At 35.5% G+C, this 22488-nt stretch overlaps 1 protein-coding gene across 1 annotated transcript in view; it reads left to right on the top strand.

The window, feature by feature from the left end:
- The window catches only part of LOC137239092 (uncharacterized), a 190006-nt gene extending 167717 nt beyond the window's left edge, over positions 1–22289 (top strand). Inside the window, exons 5-7 of the mRNA XM_067763997.1 lie at positions 6269–6391; positions 6481–6664; positions 13326–22289. Of these exons, the coding sequence (XP_067620098.1) occupies positions 6269–6391; positions 6481–6664; positions 13326–14497 (1479 nt within the window). The 3' untranslated portion in view covers positions 14498–22289. The remainder of the gene's footprint in view (positions 1–6268; positions 6392–6480; positions 6665–13325) is intronic.
- Positions 22290–22488: the final 199 nt, after the last annotated feature.

Raw genomic sequence — 22488 nt, 5'->3', positions numbered from 1 at the left:
TAACACCTTTCGTTTGATACCCATATTGTACAAACAAATTCTAGGGTCACCACTGGTCCACCTTTATGGCGATATTTCGAAACGCCATCCACCTACAGAACTAAGGCCCCTTCCCTTTAAAATACTCATTAACACCTTTCGTTTGATACCCATATTGTACAAACAAATTCTAGGGTCACCACTGGTCCACCTTTATGGCGATATTTCGAAACGCCATCCACCTATAGAACTAAGGCCCACTCCCTTTAAAATACTCATTAACACCTTTCTTTTGATACCCATATTGTACAAACAAATTATAGGGTCACCACTGGTCCACCTTTATGGCGATATTTCGAAACGGCTTCAACCTATGGAGCTAAGGATTACTCCCTTTTAAAATACTCATTACACCTTTCATTTGATACCCATATCGTACAAACGCATTCTAGAGTCACCGCTGGTCCACCTTTATGGCGATATCTCGAAAAGGCGACCACCTATACAACAACCACCACTCCCTTTTAAACCCCTCATTAATACCTTTAATTTGATACCCATACCGTACAAACACATTCTAGAGTCACCCCTGGTCCACCTTTATGGCGATATTTCGAAACGGCGTCCACCTATAGAACTAAGGCCCACTCCCTTTTAAAATACTCATTAACACCTTTCGTTTGATGCCCATATTGTACAAACAAATTCTAGGGTCACCACTGGTCCACCTTTATGGCGATATTTCGAAACGCCATCCACCTACAGAACTAAGGCCCCTTCCCTTTAAAATACTCATTAACACCTTTCGTTTGATACCCATATTGTACAAACAAATTCTAGGGTCACCACTGGTCCACCTTTATGGCGATATTTCGAAACGCCATCCACCTATAGAACTAAGGCCCACTCCCTTTAAAATACTCATTAACACCTTTCTTTTGATACCCATATTGTACAAACAAATTATAGGGTCACCACTGGTCCACCTTTATGGCGATATTTCGAAACGCCATCCACCTACAGAACTAAGGCCCCTTCCCTTTAAAATACTCATTAACACCTTTCGTTTGATACCCATATTGTACAAACAAATTCTAGGGTCACCACTGGTCCACCTTTATGGCGATATTTCGAAACGCCATCCACCTATAGAACTAAGGCCCACTCCCTTTAAAATACTCATTAACACCTTTCTTTTGATACCCATATTGTACAAACAAATTATAGGGTCACCACTGGTCCACCTTTATGGCGATATTTCGAAACGGCTTCAACCTATGGAGCTAAGGATTACTCCCTTTTAAAATACTCATTACACCTTTCATTTGATACCCATATCGTACAAACGCATTCTAGAGTCACCGCTGGTCCACCTTTATGGCGATATCTCGAAAAGGCGACCACCTATACAACAACCACCACTCCCTTTTAAACCCCTCATTAATACCTTTAATTTGATACCCATACCGTACAAACGCATTCTAGAGTCACCGCTGGTCCACCTTTATGGCGATATCTCGAAAAGGCGACCACCTATACAACAACCACCACTCCCTTTTAAACCCCTCATTAATACCTTTAATTTGATACCCATACCGTACAAACACATTCTAGAGTCACCCCTGGTCCACCTTTATGGCGATATTTCGAAACGGCGTCCACCTATAGAACTAAGGCCCACTCCCTTTTAAAATACTCATTAACACCTTTCGTTTGATGCCCATATTGTACAAACAAATTCTAGGGTCACCCCTGGTCCACCTTTATGGCGATATCTCGAAACGGCGTCCACCTATGAAACTAAGGATTACTCCCTTTTAAAATACTCATTAACACCTTTCATTTGATACCCATATCGTACAAACGCATTCTAGAGTCACCCCTGGTCCACCTTTATGGCGATATCTGGAAAAGGCGACCACCTATACAACAACCACCACTCCCTTTTAAAACCCTCATTAATACATTTAATTTGATACCCATATCGTACAAACACATTCTAGAGTCACCACTGGTCCACCTTTATGGCGATATTTCGAAACGGCATCCACCTACAGAACTAAGGCCCACTCCCTTTTAAAATACTCATTAACACCTTTCTTTTGATACCCATATTGTACAAACAAATTCTAGGGTCACCACTGGTCCACCTTTATGGCGATATTTCGAAACGGCGCCCACCTATGGAACTAAGGATTACTCCCTTTTAAAATACTCATTAACACCTTTCATTTGATACCCTTATGATAGGATAGGTTAGGTGGTAGCTGCCCTGATAAGGATAGCTCACTTGGACAACACGAAGGTCCGTTGTGATACCACATACACCAAAAATAACGGTGACCTAGATCCAGCTACTTAGAGAATCGTTGGGTAGCAACGATAAAGCTCCGAATGATACCGATCTCAACCTTGGATATATCCTCGGGAGATCCAAGTGAGTCGCGACCGAAGTACTTTCGCCTAATTCTGGCAAAAGCTGGACAATCAAGCATAAAGTGATTTGGTGATTCCACCTCATCATCCTCCATACAGCTGCAGCAGGATGGAGTTTCCAGTATATTGAGACGTACCGCATGGATACCCATGGGACAGTGCCCTGTCAAAACCCCAATGACCATTGATAGGTGAGCCTTAGTGAACCCAATTATTTCAGCAGACCTCCTGCCATCCACTTTCGGCCAGAAAGATCTTGCTACCCTGCAAGACGTGGTATCCGCCCAACGTTTGCTGAGCTGATTCGAGGCCCAGCTATGGAGGAGCAATCCACAGGTGGCCAGCGGGATCCCGAAGTCCCTACAGCCATCTTCATCCGGTTCAGTTGTACCGATGCGGGCTAAGAGATCCGCTTGACAGTTACCCGGGATATCACTATGGCCCGGGACCCAGATACCCATATCGTAAAAACACATTCTAGAGTCACCACTGGTCCACCTTTATGGCGATATTTCGAAACGCCATCCACATACAGAACTAAGGCCCACTCCCTTTAAAATACTCATTAATACCTTTCTTTTGATACCCATATTGTACAAACAAATTCTAGGGTCACCACTGGTCCACCTTTATGGCGATATTTCGAAACGCCATCGACCTACAGAACTAAGGCCCACTCCCTTTAAAATACTCATTAACACCTTTCTTTTGATACCCATATTGTACAAACAAATTCTAGGGTCACCCCTGGTCCACCTTTATGGGGATATCTCGAAACGGCATCCACCTACAGAACTAAGGCCCACTCCCTTTTAAAATACTCATTAACACCTTTCGTTTGATACCCATATTGTACAAACAAATTCTAGGGTCACCACTGGTCCACCTTTATGGCGATATTTCCAAACGGCATCCACCTACAGAACTAAGGCCCACTCCCTTTTAAAATACTCATTAACACCTTTCATTTGATACCCATATTGTACAAACAAATTCTAGGGTCACCACTGGTCCACCTTTATGGCGATATTTCGAAACGCCATCCACCTACAGAACTAAGGCCCACTCCCTTTAAAATACTCATTAACACCTTTCGTTTGATACCCATATTGTACAAACAAATTCTAGGGTCACCACTGGTCCACCTTTATGGCGATATTTCGAAACGCCATCCACCTACAGAACTAAGGCCCACTCCCTTTTAAAATACTCATTAACACCTTTCGTTTGATACCCATATTGTACAAACAAATTCTAGGGTCACCACTGGTCCACCTTTATGGCGATATTTCCAAACGGCATCCACCTACAGAACTAAGGCCCACTCCCTTTTAAAATACTCATTAACACCTTTCATTTGATACCCATATTGTACAAACAAATTCTAGGGTCACCACTGGTCCACCTTTATGGCGATATTTCGAAACGCCATCCACCTACAGAACTAAGGCCCCTTCCCTTTAAAATACTCATTAACACCTTTCGTTTGATACCCATATTGTACAAACAAATTCTAGGGTCACCACTGGTCCACCTTTATGGCGATATTTCGAAACGCCATCGACCTACAGAACTAAGGCCCACTCCCTTTAAAATACTCATTAACACCTTTCGTTTGATACCCATATCGTACAAACGCATTCTAGAGTCAACCCTGACCCACCTTTATGGCTATATCCCTACCACCTATAGAACTATGGCCCACTCCCTCATAAAATACTCTTTAATGCCTTTCATTTGATACACATGTCATACAAACACATTCCAGGGTTTCCCTCGGTTCATTTTCCTACATGGTTATTTTCCCTTATGTTGCCACCATAGCTCTCAACTGAGTATGTAATGTTCGGTTACACCCGAACTTAACCTTCCTTACTTGTTTTTGTATCTTATTGTAGTGCCACAATAGTTTTGGTTTATTCGTTCGGTGCAAAGATCAACAAATTTTTTGGTATTCCAACTCTAGAGCAAGCAACATATAGCTGGTCATGGGAAAAGCAGGGACTCTAAATTTAAGCCTGCAACAGTAAGCGATTGTCCTTGTGCTTTGTTGATTGTAATTGCAAAAGCAAGGCGTACAGGAAACTGTAAGCGCTTAAAATTGAATGGCAAATCTGTAGGAATCATTGGGATCCGTGGTATGAGCACATCTTCATTTTGCTTTTACCGCTGATGGTTTTTGCTACAATTACATTCGGCATTAATTTCTAAATTTATTTCATTTAAATTTAAAATTCTTAATTCTGAAATATGAAAAACTTTCGTCTTGATCGAAGGAACCTACAGCCAAAATTTGGTGATGATTGAAGTATGGGAAACACGTTTTCATAGGGAACACACACACATAATTTTATTTTTATAGAAGATCTAGATAGACTGAAACTAAAAAATTTTTTAACTGCGGCAGATTACTAAACGTCCAAAAGGCATAACAGCCAAACTCAACAATGCAGTCAAACTATAGGTGTTAAAATAACTTAAATTTGTACGGCAGCCATAGTTCTGAAAAATCCCATTTGTAGGGAAGGTGCCACGCCCCTTTTTTCCCCATTCCACATTTTACTGGAGGTTTCATTACAGCCATCTTCATCCGGGTCAGTTGTACCGATGCAGGCTATGAGATACGCTTGACAGTTCCGCATGGAAGACGCTGCAGTGATTAGCCAACTTAAATTTGCGACTTACATTTAGCTCTTGAAAAAAGATGCCTCCACCAACCTTTCCGTTCAACTTCGACCCATCCGTGAACAAGTTAACGGGTCCCCTGCCCCAGATGAGTCCTCTTCCTCATTCCTCTCTCGGGGGAGTGACTGGGGTGAAGGTGCACAGGGATCTGAACTATTTTCAATTAAAGAAAAGTATTTTAGGTGTCGTATTTTGATGGAAATTTCTATTGGACGCAATTAGTTGATAATTCTTTTAAAATCATAAGGGGTATTAGCTATGCCTACCCACTTCTAACAACTATTTCTGACAACGTATCACGGGTTGGACATATTTCATTGATGATTAATTCCTTATCGACTTCAAATAAGTCATAACTGAATCACTGCATAAAGCTAAAATGAGTTTCTAACAATGTATAACAAATATGAAATAAGAGGCAGTTGCAAAATTTACAATAACAACTTTACTTTAGGAAAAGGAAAAGAAATCGAAAATGGATTAAAAACTAAATTTAGTATTTTTGGGTTGGTTGAAGATTTTCACAACATTTTTATCGACAATGGCTCTAATTTCAAAACATAAATTATCCCCATATCAATATCCACTTTCTCATGGAACCTCTCAGCAGTATATAAGTATATAACTATTTTTGTTGATCTAATCGAACTGTTTTTTGTATACTTACGTGAGCATATTAATAGGATTCCGTTCAATTTAATAATCCAAAGAAGATTATTCGAAAACTCATACCGGGAATGAGCCACAAATCATTGTCCTATTTCAACAACTTTAATCATATCCAAAGGTATTCCCACTGTTTCCCCATTTGATTTTCGCTAAATTACTTTCCATGAAATTCTTACGCTTCTAATACATTTTTAAGTTAAGGCCCACTTTCATACCGGCCAGATAACTTTTTAACTCAGAGTTAACCTGAGTCATAGTTATAACTTGTTTAAAAAAGATATAATTAAATTTGCGTTTTCATTTATTTATATCTCTTTAAGTGAAATAAGTGATGCTTTGTTAAAGTTGCCAAAAATCTGTCCTCCCTGAATATTTTTCCTTTTTCTTGATAATTTCAATTAGCTCTGCGCAAATCTTGTGATTTTCTTTATTTTATATATAAGGATTTTTAACGTCATACATCATTTATACATACATATATTTGCTCTTCGTATTTCAGGTGCCTTTACACCATATAAAAACCTATGAAACAGAACGATATGAAGAGAATAATTTGGAGTCAGTGGTCAGCGCATTGCATTTCATGGTAACCACGCAGCATTTTATTAAAGGACAAATGAGGGTAATTTACTGTGTCATACAATAAATAAATATTTGAAAAAATAATGTAAATATGTATATTTATTTGTATATGAAATTCGATGCCAACAGCTTAAGTGCACAGCAAGCATATTTGATATATTTAAAGAGGAAATCGAAAGTGTCATCGAAGAAGATCGACCACGCATTATGGCCTCAGGACGTTCATATGATATGCATAATAATTATCCATATGAGCAGCATGCGAGCGGTGATGGATTCGAAGATCATAATGAATCATTTTTAACATATTCAGGTAAGCTGTACATGTATGTAGATATTATTGCCTGAGAGGTATATATGCAAGTATATATCTACATATGTATATGGTTGCCTGTTCAATATGACAATGAGTGAAATTGCTGACAGCAGTAAAATAAATATAATTAAATTAAACAGCAATATTGCAGTGTGACAATGTATACTTTTTAAAGTAAGTAGATAGCCGCGTTTTACATAAAAATTTAATTTTAATTGCTTTACATAGAGGCCGGCAGACATTGTTTTGCCCGAATTTTGGTTTTAATGACCCCTCTATTTCTATCATTTATCCTCTCCCAACCCAGTTTTTCTTCCTATCACACCCATTCTTCTTCCCCTTTCATCAATTTCTACTTCCTCTTCTTCTCTCCTCCTTTTCCTTCAGCCTAGCCTAAATCCCAATTCCTAAATCCCACTTTGCACCCACTTCCAATCTCATTTAACTACTTACCAGATTTCAATATTCCAGAGATATGTAGTAACGAAGATCCCATTTATATTGGAAGTAACGTCCCACTTTTCCTAACGTCTTGTATTTCCTAAGGTCTTATAGAGTAATCTCACTTAAGTTTTTGACAAACTTCATTACAAACACTCCCATTAGTGAGCAGACCCTTTTTCCCTATCCAAAACTTTTCTGGAGGTATTAGAGATTAACTTTTTAGCCAATGTAAGTAAGGTAGCTGAATAATTTGCAGATATATGGAGTATGAAAGCTTCATGATTCAACGGGTTAGCGCAATCCTTTTAAGGGGTTGCCAGCGCAATTTAAAGTTTCTCAAACCCCATTGTCAACTTCACTAACCCGTGGCGAATCCTATTTCTTCAGCACGCAAGGCTTTGACAACAACAAGTTCTTCACGGAATCAGGGGAGGGATGCCCTAGAAGGTTCAATGTGGTCATACCAAATCGTTCCCGAGATGGTCAGGCTCGTACCTTAATGGTGCTTGTTACCGCAACGTACCGGATCTATATTCGGCAAAGTGGCATCAACGTCGATAACACTCCCCAAAACTTGAGTACACTACACGGTCGCTACAACAACAACAACCACATGAAATTTTCATCTTCATCAAATAATTTTTAGAATACGCCCATCCTTTTTCAGTGCATACTATAAAATTTGATTAAGATCGGTCAATCCATTTAGGAAGCAATTCCGTGAATACCTGCATGCATACTTACTTACATAATTTGACATTTAACCCTTTCGCTCCTACTGGCACAATTCATCCCAGGAAAAGTTTTATTCGTCAAAACCTTTTCCTTTTTTATATATTTTGTATCTTCTATGTCCCAATAATATTTGAGGAAATTTCTGTTATATATCTAAAAAGCATATTGTAGAGTTGAGAATTTTGTTATGTTTTTATTTTCAGGGATATATATAGTCCCTATTAACAAACACGATGTTGTGTGTATAAATTTGCTTATGTGGCTTTTTTGTTTAATTTTTATGTTTAGGAAGCTCATTAAAGTGTATGTTCGATGTAAATTCATGATTCGTATATTGTTGCCAGCCACGTACGAAGAACAGCACAAAAAAGTTTACCATGAATACTCTACAATTAGTCTTATTGGGACATAATATCCCACCGAAAAACCTTATTGGAATTATACGCATATCCCATGATAACCGTAAGGATACCAAACATCTTTAGTCTCATTTAGGCACTTTCTGGTAAAATTCTGCAAACCCATCCATAGATTATATTCAACCTAACGTAACATTTCACTTTACATTGAACAATGAAATGAACACTTTAAGATATTGTTGCAGTATCAAATTCAGTGATCTTTACCGAATGTGACATCGTTTTTTTCCGGAAATAGTTATATATAAAAAAATATATGCAAGACCGATAACCTCCGAAAAAATTTAGGCCGAGCTTCTCTTCCAATTTGCGTCGTGCTCCTTTTTTAGTTTTTACTACAAATTGGCGGAACGGGGATGGCATGTTTTACGCCGACTCCGAAAAGCATTTGTAAAGCAGATGAGTTTTCACTGTGATACTTTTCACGGCAGAAGTATTCTCGGAGAGTTTGTCAAACCACTGATGATGGGCGATCCCGCTTAGAAATACTTTTTTCTAATTTACGATTACCAAAATTTTAATAGAATTTTGCTAGTATTTAAACGCACTGCCTCCAAAAAACTAAATCGCAGCATATAAATGTGTACGTTCGTTTTTAGCCTTGTTTGCTCAATGGAAATTGCAATAAACTTCAAATTTCCCGCCTCGTTCAATAAATAAATCGACTCCCCTTCGAAAGCATACTTAATCAAAAGCAAATCAACTCGATCATCAAGCACCTTTTTTCAAATATAAACAGAGGTACATATATAGATATATAACACTTTATTTTCAACTCTGGCAATATTTCCTTTAGCCATCCTCTTTTGGCAAAATTTTTTCACCCATATTGATACGCGCTTGTTTGATCTAAGTTGACATACGTTAAGTAATGCAAACAACTTTCCAACAAATGTACGTACATACAATACGTAGCTATACTATAACATAACTATGATATAGCATCTTCAACGTAATATATGCATATGCGCAGTATAGTAAAATATGTTATGTAGTTATACACCTCAAAGAATGCAATACATCGAACGACAATGTTTTTACTCAATATTTGAGAAAATTGTTAAGGAACTTGCATACAGTGTAGAGCGTACAGTGTGACGTGTCCTTGAAATAAATGGTCGAAAATAGCGTGATAGAGTAAATGAGATCCATTGAATTTTGCATACACGCTTTGGTATCACAAATTAAGAAAAACTAGTATTTAACCGTATCTGTTGAAGGACACGCCCATTTACCATAAAACTAGAAATAAAAATATCAGTTTATATTAATAAGGTAGACCGATTCCAACCAAATTTTATATTTCGTCAACACTTGCTGTCAGATGTAAGACAACTCTCACAAAAGTTATTAAAATTCGCATTCTTTTAGCACGGGACTTAAAATTTCTCAATACAAATATAGACCCGTCTCAAAAACATGTAAGGTTTTACAGCTAGAACAAGACGCTCAGTCCTTTACCCTATATTTGTGAGTTTTATTGTGAAATTTCTTAATTACTAGCTTTGAAATGTATGGCCTATTTTCGACTAAATGAAAATATATGCTACAAACGTTTTACTAGTCTTTATTTGATAAAATCTTACTGTAAATAGTTTGACTATAAATCTTCAGTTATGTAAACACTGACAACTCATGAAGTAAATGCAGTGGTGAAGCGTAGTAAGAAGTGAATGAATATGCCCTTTCGAGGTAAATAGAAAGATATTTCGCTAAAGTGTTGCCACTTACTTGAAACAACATTGACTTTCACAAATTTAAGCAAATACGCCTAAAAGAAAATGCATAAGAAATACTAAAGCTGGCACATAAACATATAGATACTTTTAGTGATACATATGCGAATGCATAATAGCAATTAAAATTCAGTTAAAGTAATCCAAATGAAAAAAGACGAAGAAAGGTTAAATGCTCTGTTAGTTATCTCAAATGTTGTAACTGCCCTTCTGTGATGTAATTTGCGCTGAAAAGCAAACTTCTGCTGTTGTCAATAATTATAATTCCCTGAAACACTGCACAGCAAGTGTGCCAGTCAGTCCTTAATGGCGTTAACGACTGGAAATGTATAAAATCTTGCCGCAAAGTGGAAACTTAACTGTGACTATTCTTAAACCAATACTGATAGTAAAAGGAAACCCAGTCTTTTCGTCCCAGATTGGCACTTACAACTCATAATGCATGCAAATTCAATCCATGCAAACACCAAAGTGTCAACAAAGTGTTAGTTACCTAACGTTCTGTGGTTTTTATTCTTCTTCATACTATTTTGAGCGACACGCCGTTGACTTTCTTCCAATTGGTTTTTGCTGTTTTTATTTTTTTATATGCCCATCGGCGCTTTTGGGTGAAATGCGCACAAGATTTACGACATATATCTTTACATATGCAAAGAACAAAGACGTAAAATTTTTTTTAGGATAGTTTTATAGAAGCCAATCGAAAAATGGACATGTCGTTCTCTACGACACAAATTATTTTTCCCATTTGTTTACTCATGTAGAAGATATTAACGGCCCATGAAATAAGCCTGATTGCGTAAAATTGGTATACAAAATTTAGGTGCCGTTTCGACAATATGTAGGAAAAATGAAAAAAGTTGCCCAAAGCAAATTTGAAGAGAAGCTCGGCCTAAATTTTCTCGGAGTTACATATAATAATAAAAACAGTATAAATGTAAGGATTGAGGCCAGCGATGTGTAAAACAAAATGTAATTTCACATATAAAAAGATAAATCTCAGCATTGGCTCTACGTTACCAAATTTGTAATTTTTTTTTAAAGGGCGTTTTGAGGATATTTATGGTGCCATTGTTTGTATTTTTAAAAACATCAGTAATCATGACAGTAAAGTTGGTAATGATTTTCTATTATATCTATTTAAAACTATTTAAAAAAAAGTTTTCTTATATCTGAGTAGTGAAGTTGTATAATAAACTCGTTATTGCTTATATAAACCTACCGAATGTTGCATCACATATCGGAATTTCTAATAAAATCAAGAATATTTATATATTGCGTTCCAATGAAGCGTGATCCAGATACGGATAGAAATTTAACATGCAAATGCAACAACAAATTGATCTATATATATCACATTGGTATATATGTACCGATATACATATCAGACCTGTAAAGTACTGAGTACATACTTGTAGTAGTACCAAATAAGTACAAGTACTTCAAATCTAAGACAAAATATTAGTACTACAGTACTTGTACTTCGAATCCGAAAGTACAAGTAGATATACTTTCGAAATACTTGCAAGTACACGAAAGTACTTTTTATGATAAAATATGTCAGTTTGATTCATAAACGGAAAATCAAAATATGAGTAAAATTTGTATTAGAAAGCAACAAGAAGTAAAACAACATATCAAAGAAGTATAAATTGTACAACAGCTAACAATATTAAAGTAGTTTTGTGTTTGCCTTCTTTAGTACTAGTTTTTCAAACGAAAATTCCGTGATTGATTGCCTTCCAGGACTATAAACAATGCCTTCTAAGGAAAATAAACGCTCTACTGGGTCGGAGGAAGCTGAGGGCGGTAAATCTCTTCTTCAACCATTTTGTCAAAGTTAGGTGATCGTAAGGGTGCTGGTTGATCCGCTTCAAAACCGTTCAACACTTATCAAAGTACTTCGAAAGTACTTACAAGTACTTTACTTGTACTTCAACAATTCAAGTACCAGTACCTCGATACTTATACTTGTATTCATTTTTCGAAGTACTGAGGTACTGATACTTGTACTGGTACTTTTTCTTTACAGGTCTGATACATATGTACCTCCAAAGAATTTGTAGGTCGAGCTCCTCTTCCAATTTGCGTTTGGGCTCCTTTTTATTTTGTTACAAAATTGGCGGGACGGGACATAGTTTACGCCGACTCCGAACGGCATCTGCAGATGAGGCTTGACTGAAGAGCTTTTCATGGCAGAAATGCATTCGGAGTGCTTGTCAAATCATTGCCGAGGGGCGACCCCGCTAAGAAAAACTTTGTTCTAATTGAAAAAACATGTTTCTGAATTTTTGGTGCCATGTTGTTTTGCCCGGGAATTGAACCCAGGATTTTCAAAAGAATCAGCACGCTTCCACCACATCACGGCGGTCGCCGTTTGTCAACAATCTCCCTGAAGACGGTTACCGGTGAGCTACCGAAATATAATGGTTAAAAAACAAATATACTTAAATGTTTTTATTCAACCTTTTAGGGTGCTCACAGTCAACTTTAAATATTAAAGTATTAAAAATTTACCACATTACTAAATCGAATCTATGATCTTCGCACTATACGTCAAAATGTTAATTACTGACCATTGTTAAGCTTATTAAGTAGCGCAACTTACAACGCTTAAATTTAGCACACACACACAAACATTACTAACGTCCTAACTACGAAAATCTTAAAAAAAAGTCAAGTTAAATATTCAAACAGACATATACTGTGATAATTTTGGAATATATAGCATTTAGGACACCTTATCTGCAGTAATTCAGAGAAAATTTTTGCTTACATTCAAGCATTTAGTTATTATCCTGCTGTTTCTCATTCCAATCCATTCAACTATTCGCAACATACCTCAATTTAAGTTGCTAAACTGTATAGTAAATGTTATTGACAATCGTATTTTTTTACATAGTTTTACAGTTTTGTTTTTAGTTTTCACGTTTACTTATATTTAGTTTTCACGTGTATTTATTTTTAGTTTTCACGTTTATTTATATTTTAAGTGCGTTTATTTTTTAATAATTAATGTCTTTTTGTGTTCAAGTGAGTTTTTATGTCTTTTAATATTTACCAACAAATAAAACAAGAATCTTCTAAAGTGGTGTTTAAGAAGTACAAGCAAAACAAAAACAAAAAATCTACAACATTCTAATATGTCAAAGCCTTGCCAGTCGGTAAACACAACAGACCAACTTAGAAGGCTGTGAACAGCCTATATAAATAACATCTTGAAGTCAATGTGGTTAACGGTGTTAACGCACCATTTTTCTTGCTTTTCGAAGACCTTTGTAAATCACTTTTTCTAACTGCATCAATTCTGTCTCTCATTTCCAGCAGCCGATATTACATCTTCAGCAACAACAGTCCACACAAATACTTACACGAAAACCTTAAAAATGCGCTGGAAACAAATTTGGACTAGTCTGACGGCATCAATGGCAGCTATTCGAATATTCAGCAAACAATTTAAGCAACCTGTAGTAGAAGAACTAGAGCTAAAATCTGTCAAAAGGATTACAGAAGCTCGATATAATGAAGAGGAAGGCAAAATAGCAAAAGCTTTGGGGAGTTTCGAGGTAAAAAAAGAAAGTGTTGCTTATATTTTTGCCATTCTATTCACAACCATCTTTGTACGGGTACTGACACGCCATTTTATAAGCTGTCAGAAGATGTCGAAGAAATCAACTACAATGGAAAGGGAACATTCAACACTGAGACGAGCATTTGCAACGGAGCTTACCAGGAATATGTTGGCGCCAAAGGTAATAAGAGCAACAACAGCAGCTGCAACCAAATCAACGACTACTTCAACGGTGATAGTTAAACGGGCAGTAAAAGCACGAAAATCCTTTCATAATTGCATTGAAAACAATTTGAAATCATTGATTGTGCTATTGGTGTGCTTGCTCCACACGTTATTGAAGATGTTTATGCAGTACGCGATATCAACGGTGAATCCATTACAAAAATTGCAACTGCTACAAGAACAAGAACAACAAGAAAAAGAGCATCATCAAAGTACAGCTATAAAACAGCGCGCTGAAACGCACTTACAGTGCAACGCAAATGAACAGCTGTCGCTGACAGTTGCTGATGGGAGCTCAACACCTCCATTACCAATAAGAACAACAACAACAACAACTAGCGATGTATTGACATTTGACACTGTGGGTGCTAGTGCTACCAAGCATGCAGCTCTTGATATTTGCAGTTCGAACATCACTTGCGAAACTAGCAGCAGCAGCAGCAACTATCAAGCAATTGCCAATTTCACTAAGGACACGTCAAAGGATCAAAAATTATTAATGATGATTGCGCAAGGTTTTGATTGTCAACATGCTGATGATTTTGTAACACTTACACAGTGGAGCAAATATACAAGAAAAAAGCACAAGCAAATATTCTCGCTACAATCAATAAAAAATGACGAATTACAAACGAAGGTGTTGACATTTTACTGGCAAAAAAACGCTATCTCTCCAAGCTTTTTCTGTTGCAATTGCTGATGCTGAGCAGTTTGACAATTAAATTTACACCACAAAATGAACGCAAGAATAAATAAATATATGTATATGTAAGATAAGTATAACTATAGGAACAGTAATAATAATCCCCTAAGCACCGCACTCAAAATGCAATGAGAACAACAAAAGCTAATTTAATATGAATAAGAATAAATATTTCAAAAGATAAGCCTAAGTATATGCATATTCTAGAGAAATCATGGCAGCATTTAACTGTAAATATAGTATGTGTATTTATAGGTATTATATTATAGTAGAAAAAAGTTGTGAAATGCTTTATTAATATTGGGTTGCCAGAATGCCAAAGTTAAAAAATAAAATACACATAAATATGTACATAGCTGTTATTATAAAATATCCCTCATAACTATGGCACACAAACCATATTTGGATATCGCCTGCTGGACGGAATATCACCTTAGCTTGGCTGTGCCTTTCTCAGAAGGTTATTGAATAGGGCCATATTTCCACGTTCTGTTGAAGAACACATTAACTGACATTTTTTTAAGAAATATTAAGATAGGGTTTTCTCCGAACAAAGTCTTAAATAGCCATGCATAAGCAGTTTCCATTCAATATTCACTTGTTTTTAAGATCCATATCCTCGATATGATCATCCAGTAAATGTAGAAAGTTCTTTAACATGTTCATAGAAATGTGTTCACTCACATCACATTCATCGTTAAATTTTATGACTCAATTTATCTATCTTTTCAAATTACAAACATATAAAATTATTTCCACAATCTTATATATTATTTCAAATTGCTGTTTTATGTACAGGTCCCTTTTTCGCTCTTATTTGGAATCCAAATCTATAAATAAAGTTTTGGTTGTAAAGACGAGGATTCGTGCTATTAGCGAGCTTTAGGCATTATTAGTCGTAGTGATTTTGTTTAGCTATATTTTATTAAAATAATTTGTTAAAAATAAACAATTGTGAGCACACAAAGAAATCTATTTGTACTATGGTACTATTGTGAATACTTGATTAGAACTAACATTGCATTACCGGCAGTTGATAACATTCGCCAGATGGCAGCGCAAGCGCATGTAACTTTATAGATGTTCGATTGATAGAACAGCTCATTTCTGTTGATATTTGATATGAGATTTTTTTATTAGTTGCACAAGATGCGCACGCCCGCCGTGGTGTGATAGTAGCGTGCTCCGCCTACCACACGGAAGATCCTGGGTTCACGCCCCGGCAAAAGCAACATAAAAAAAAAACTTTAGAAACAAAACTTTGGAAGAAAATTTTTCTAAGCGGGGTCGCACCTCGGCAGTGTTTGGCAAGTACTCCGAGTGTATTTCTGCCATGAAAAGCTCTCAGTGAAAACTCATCTGCCTTGCAGATACCGTTCGGAGTCGGCATTAAACAAGTATGTCCCATTCCGCCAATTTGTAGGAAAAAAATAGGAGCACGACGCAAATTGGAAGAGAAGCTCGGCCTTAGATCTCTTCGGAGGTTATCGCGCCTTACAGTTTTTTTTAAGATGCGCAGGGTCCGGCACGTATTACAATAAATTTAAAAACGTTTCTTTAAAAATTATTATAAATGTGACACTGCTCTTTTGGATGTTTTCTATTGTTTCCAAGCAGGCTAACAAATCTAGTTTCAGCGTAAAAAGTCCAGTTTAATATAAACTCTAAAACGGAATGGCATTCTCGTTTCTAGAAAAGTGTTTACTGGTGAACTGGTATTATAGTTTGAGTTTGGTTATTTTAATAAAAAATGCAAGGCGGTAGCCCCCGAAGAGATTTTGGGCCGAGATTCTCTTCCGATTTGCGTCATGCAAATTGGAGTGAAGGGACATGTTTTACGCGAACTCCGAACCGAATCTGCAAGGCAGATTACCTTTCACTTAGAAGCTTTTCAAGGCAAAAATACTCTCGGAGTACTTGCCAAATCACTGCAGAGGGCGACCCCACTTGAAAAATTTTCTTCTAATTGAAAAAACTTGTTTCTAAAATGTTGATGTTGCTTTGCCCGGGCATGAATCCAGGATATTAGGTGTGGTAGGTGGAGCACGCTACCACCGAACCACGAGAGACCGCCGAGTTTGGTTATTAGGCGCTGTAAATAATGTCTAAATTTGTAGGTAGTGGGGTACTTTTGCTTATTCAGAGGAAACTACTTTGTGAGAGAGATGACAAAATGTAACATGAAAGAGATTATTAAGGTATGAAATCGTATTTTATGTACGGAGATCTCAAAAGGTGCTGTTGCCGTCTCTTACTGACATTTGCAAGCAATGACTGAAGCGTGAGGAAGGACTTCCTCTACGTTAGTCATATTTCAAGAAAATACTGACTTAAACTTATTGAGCCCAATTCATATTTTATTTCGCAATTTAAAACAAATTCGCAACAATAATCAGAAATGCGCAACAAAATTTCAATTGACAAAACAGCTGACTTCGAAAGTTCGAATTCCTATTCCCCAATTATTGTTCTCCCTAGGAGAAAAGAATTGGAGGAATTTTTCCGCGAGAATACAAAATTCCGAGGGAATATTTAGAAGTGACCTGATTGTGAGTATTGTAAAAATGTACTATAATTTTCTAAAACTGCTATTACTCAGTAAAGGATTATGCATTTTAAATTTCATCCCCAACTGTATGCTATAACAATGGATTCTGCTTTCAGCTTTGGTTGTATTAAATGAACCAGATATTGAACACATGCGCACTTCTCTTTTGGACTCAAACCTACCGTTTGCTATAATTTTCTGAAATACGCAGTGCTGCCCTTAATGCGATGATTCCTATGCAAAGATGTAACCAATTGTGTGTGCATTTTTCCCCACTATAGTTATTTAAGTAAACATTTATTAAGAAAACAGAAAAAAAAACAATTATGTTGTATTGTATTTGAGTTACATACAAAAAAATTACATACATACAAAAACGTTTAACATAAATACATAAAATATTGTACGAAGCTTTTATTGTAAATACGACAAGCTTAAAGTATAGTAAAATCACTAAAGTTGTGAACCGTTATTTGTAATAGCATAAACCAAAATACTCAAAGAGTTGTAGGCGCCACTGTAGGTTTATCTATAAAGAAAATGGTTGGTGTCCTTGATTGGTGGTGTTTAGGATAGATAGTCTCATAAGCGACAGGGTATCATAAAATATGTAAACACATTTTAGAAATAAGTATACAGTTGCCTTCAAGGATGCATAGATTAAAAAATTTGCGAGCTTTCTGTTAATGCTGATTTATACGAAATCGCTCAAGGACTTAAAAACATGTACCTATGTGAAGCCCAAAAGCATAAATTAAAAAATGTTAGGAAGTTAATGTGGGTAGTATATGTTTGCACAGAAAAGGGACGCAACTTTTAGATATACATATGTTTTTTATTTTGTTCTTTTTCTCATTTAAATTGTTTTCAGACTTCTTGTTTTAAAAGTCTTGTATTTTTATATTTTTGTGTGAAACGGGTCACTTTATGTTGACAGCTTATATCGAACGAGACCGATTAGCACAATCGATAATTAAACAACAATTTGGTATAAGCAAAAAATTTTGAACTTGCAATCATTTGTGAATTAATTAGGAAATTCACAAGGTTTCCTATGCACCGTTCGTGCTAAGCTTTAATCAAATTTTATTTTAGAAATCATGGAAACAACTCAAATCTTAAAATTTTACATGAATACTACACTCTTGAGAATTGCCCATATGTAAGTTTTAGCACTTTTTTTCGGAAAAAACCTGGACGTTTGGAAAACTTTCGAGCCACAGATTGAACGAGACCAACATCTAATGTTGGCACACTTTCGAAACATTTATTCATGCTTTAAGGCAACTGAAGGTATTTGCATTCAAACCGCATGGGCGAATTTAATGAAATATAGCATGCTTCTAAAGATATAAGTATAAGGGTAGTCGTGAGTAACTTTCTGAAAGCCAATTTTGGCAAAATTCGTTCTTTGCACACCTGTAATATTTAGGCAATTCACATGGGCTAAATTTATCTCACGGAGTATTTTATGAAATACGACCCTTGTGAAGACTACCACTAAAAATCTAAATCCATACAACTCCTAATATTTTTATTCACACCTACCACTTTTTCTTTGTTTTTTTTTTTGTTTGCATTTTGATACTTAAATTTTTGCAAATTAAAAAAAAAATCAAAAAAAAGAGCTATGACATTTTGCTTGAAAAGGTTTCTGCTGTCAGAAAAGTAACGATTATGTCATTCAGAACGTTATTCTCGACTTCTCTTCATTGTGTATTGAAAAAATATGTGTATTATTATACAAAATAGAAAAAGAAATGTTCCAGTATTCCCTTATCCTTTTTTTTAATTGTTTTTTGTTCTCATTTAACACAACATTTAGCCAAACCGTAATTTCAAATTATCTCCAGAAATTATAAATCCAACGGTAGATAGTTCCTTAAATTGGAGTGCGCAAAGAAATGAACTTGTAAATTGAAATTCAAATTAAAATGAAAAAAAAAATTTAAATTAGTAAACACATTGAATGCAACAAAGTGTATTCAATTATAAAATAACTAAAACACTGCGAAATGGCAGAAATCGAATTTATTTTTGGCATAAATTCAATCTTTTTTGATTCGTTAAATATTTTAAGAGCAAATGCATTGACTAAAAAAAATTATTAAAAAAAATTAGTAGTGAATTGTATTTATAAAACCGTTTGATGTACATACATATAAATCGAGTGCTTCCGTTTATATGTTGCAAATATGTACTAACATATATTTTTTAGAGCTAATTTCTTCTCGAACACAAGCAAGAATTTCTAGACACGAGAAATCGAATACTCGGCTTCTCGCGAGATTCTCGAATCTCGGAACACTCGTAAGTCTCGTGGGCTTCCCGTCACTCAAGTCAGTAACTGTATTAGTTGTGTTCCCTTGTTTTTATCTGTGGTTTTGTGGAAATTTTCTCATGGGCTCCAATAGATATCTTAGGCTCTATATAAAATTGCCAGTTCAGCGATAAAATTGAATGTCAAGAAGCTCGCGCGCTTTACGAGCGAGTATCTCGAGAATCTCGCGACAAGTCGAGACTCGCGGAATGTTTCTTCTCGAACAATCTCGAGAATTCGTAAGCTCTAATATATTTGTAGAGAAAACATAAATAAAAAACCAATTCTATATTTTTGTGTTCTGTGAAGTACAAGTTGAAAAGAGTTAATGCGTGTAGTAGTTATATCAGTTCGATGTTTGGAGTTCGATTTCTACTGACATTTTTATCATATATGCCGATATTAGGGACGATAAATATGTTTTTAAATTTTACGCCAAAAATAAATAAATGAAGCTATCAGCGCGAAAGTGGTATGTTTTTCTTGGTTATTGCGTAAAATACTTCCATGCATTACGAGCTTTCTTCACAATAATGAAGTACATTGACCACATCTTGGTATCTACAAATATTACTCACAGTCTAAAAAAAGCAAAAGTGGCAAAAGCGATTACGGCAGCTTTTTTGCCTGTAGTTACACCACTTTAACGCTGATAGCGTCTAATAAGGGCAGTATTTTGCTAAGAAATACAATGGAGCAACGTATTATAAGTCTTAGCAAATAATTGCTGGCAGTTCATGTTCAAAACTCAAAACGGAGATGTAAATAGCGTCATTTAAGAATATAAGCTTTGTTAAACTTTGTTTGTATCATAATTGATGTACATGCAATTAGAATAAGTAAGAGTAATAAGTCTATTATACTGTTATTGCTTAAAATATTAATAAACAAAAAACTTAGCTTAAACTAGAATAAGAGTAAAGGCGTTATGAACAATAAAACATACAAAATGTGAATAATACGAAAATACAATATAAATGCAAAAATGCGTTCGTATCCATAAGCTAAGCCAAATAAAGTCATAAAGTTATTAAATGTAAAATATAGGCTCATGCGTTGTAAGGTACAGGCATATGCAGTAAGGCGAAAACTCTATGAAATGTTCCGCTTAAAACTTGTATATATTTTAACGGCTGCTATTTGAGTTAAATATATGTATGTCTTTCAATTTTGCACTTGTGATAATAATTCGAGTTAGAATTCATTGAGTTCGGGGATAGTGTCATGCCTCGTGAGGTGTGAAATTGTCACTTGGTATATCTGTCTGCCAGCAGGACTACTTCTCTTGTATTCCTCGATTTTCGTATTTTCTCCCAAACGAAATGCTTGCTCTCCTATCAAATTTTCCGCCCATCAAAGGTTTTACCATAACTCTATTACATAAAATTGAACCTTTCATCATATTTTCTACCTTAGTTGCCTAAGGCCTAAAACCTCTTCAGAGATTATCGCGCCTTACATTTAGTGACAAAAAAGAGAAAGGCAGTTGAGCTGTTGCTTCATTGGTAGTACCAACACCTTCACATACCCTTGAAAAATGTTTGACATTTGAGCCAATCAAAAAATTAATTAAAAATTTGTGGTAGTAGTCATAACAATAAAATTGCATAAACTATTGTAAATATCGCCACGCCTTCTGCAGGAAAACAAAGTGACTTTATATAGGTACAAGGCACGGTTTTCCAGTGCGAGTTTCAGATAACTGGAGTTTAGTCCTGCAACTCACAAGAGTGTCGTATCATGTAACATTTTAAGGTATGAGTTGTTGCCATAGTTTCCAATATAAAATTTTATTAAAACATACCCCATACGGCCAATGTGGGACCTTGTGAATTGCCAATTGTTTTTTGTGTGGTATGAGTTGTTTATTAATGGTTCAGTTCTTGTGAATAGTCTGGTTTTTCAAAATAAAACTTTCATGTTTTCAACATAAATGCTACTCTATATCAAGTAAAGATTTGAAAAAAGCTTCCATGGCACAAGACAGCCCTTAACTCTAATACGCTAGTAAAACTGGCCGTAAGTTCAACCTTATAATGCTTTTATAATTTTAGATGCAGATATCATAAGTTTAGGAACGTATATCACTCGTAACGTAACGCATAAACATAACCCAACTGTTGGGCGTCTTTGATTTTAAAATTAGCTGCAAAATACACCCTTGAATGCATATACATATCGCTCGTTTACTTCAATAGTGTCATAACTCAAAAACATGAATTTTGAGTTAATAACATATAAACGTACCCAATAACATGATCTATGTTGTATAAAAAAATCTTTGTGATCCGTTAAAAATTCACCACGTGCTATACAAATGAAAATATGCCTTTATATGCGCTACATATGGCAGTTAAAATCTTTGAAGGCTCTCCTGGAAAATTGTGTTTTTTGAGTTATGACACTATTGAAGTAAATGAGCGATATGTACATTACAATTGCCATTTATAATAGAAAATCGAAACATATATCATACATATGTAGGTCACATAGCAATATTAACAAAGAAATCGAAATTTTCAAGAGTGCCGCTTTGTATTTGAATTGTACTGATACTAAAATTGTTTATCAAACACGTGGTTGTTAATACATATGTACAACTTTGTTCTGAAATATCTTGAGTTTTCGACCTGTGCTTATATGTAGTACAATTACAACATATGGTAAGAAATGCAAAATGAAGGTAAACGCAAAATATAAAAATAACGACTAAGTTAATATAAGAGAAGATTTTATTTATACGAATAGTTATTTGTATGTATGTATAACATAATTTGTATTATTACTATGAAATGCGTAATAATTTAATATACATAATAACAATGTACGAGAGTGAACACGTTTATGTTTGTTTTAAGAGCAAATAAACCAAATTGAAAAAATAAAAATTGTGAATAAAAGTATATAATTCATAAAATATAAAATAAGAAAACGCCTTTTTTGTATTTCATTTTTTTTTTTGGATAAAAACTTTGACCAATAGCGAAGGTGACTGTTATGTCCAACACTAATGCGTGTAGTTTGGTTTTGTCTTGCTCTCCTTATAATTAATTATTGAATTCGAGGAATTAGATTCCTGCTGTTTTTGAGTGGCTTAATTACTTTGATTGAAGGCGGCTG

The sequence above is a fragment of the Eurosta solidaginis genome, chromosome 2 (assembly GCF_040869045.1).
Source record: "Eurosta solidaginis isolate ZX-2024a chromosome 2, ASM4086904v1, whole genome shotgun sequence".
NCBI classification, from domain to species: Eukaryota; Metazoa; Arthropoda; class Insecta; order Diptera; family Tephritidae; genus Eurosta; species Eurosta solidaginis.
This window is presented reverse-complemented; position numbering and strand designations above follow the sequence as displayed.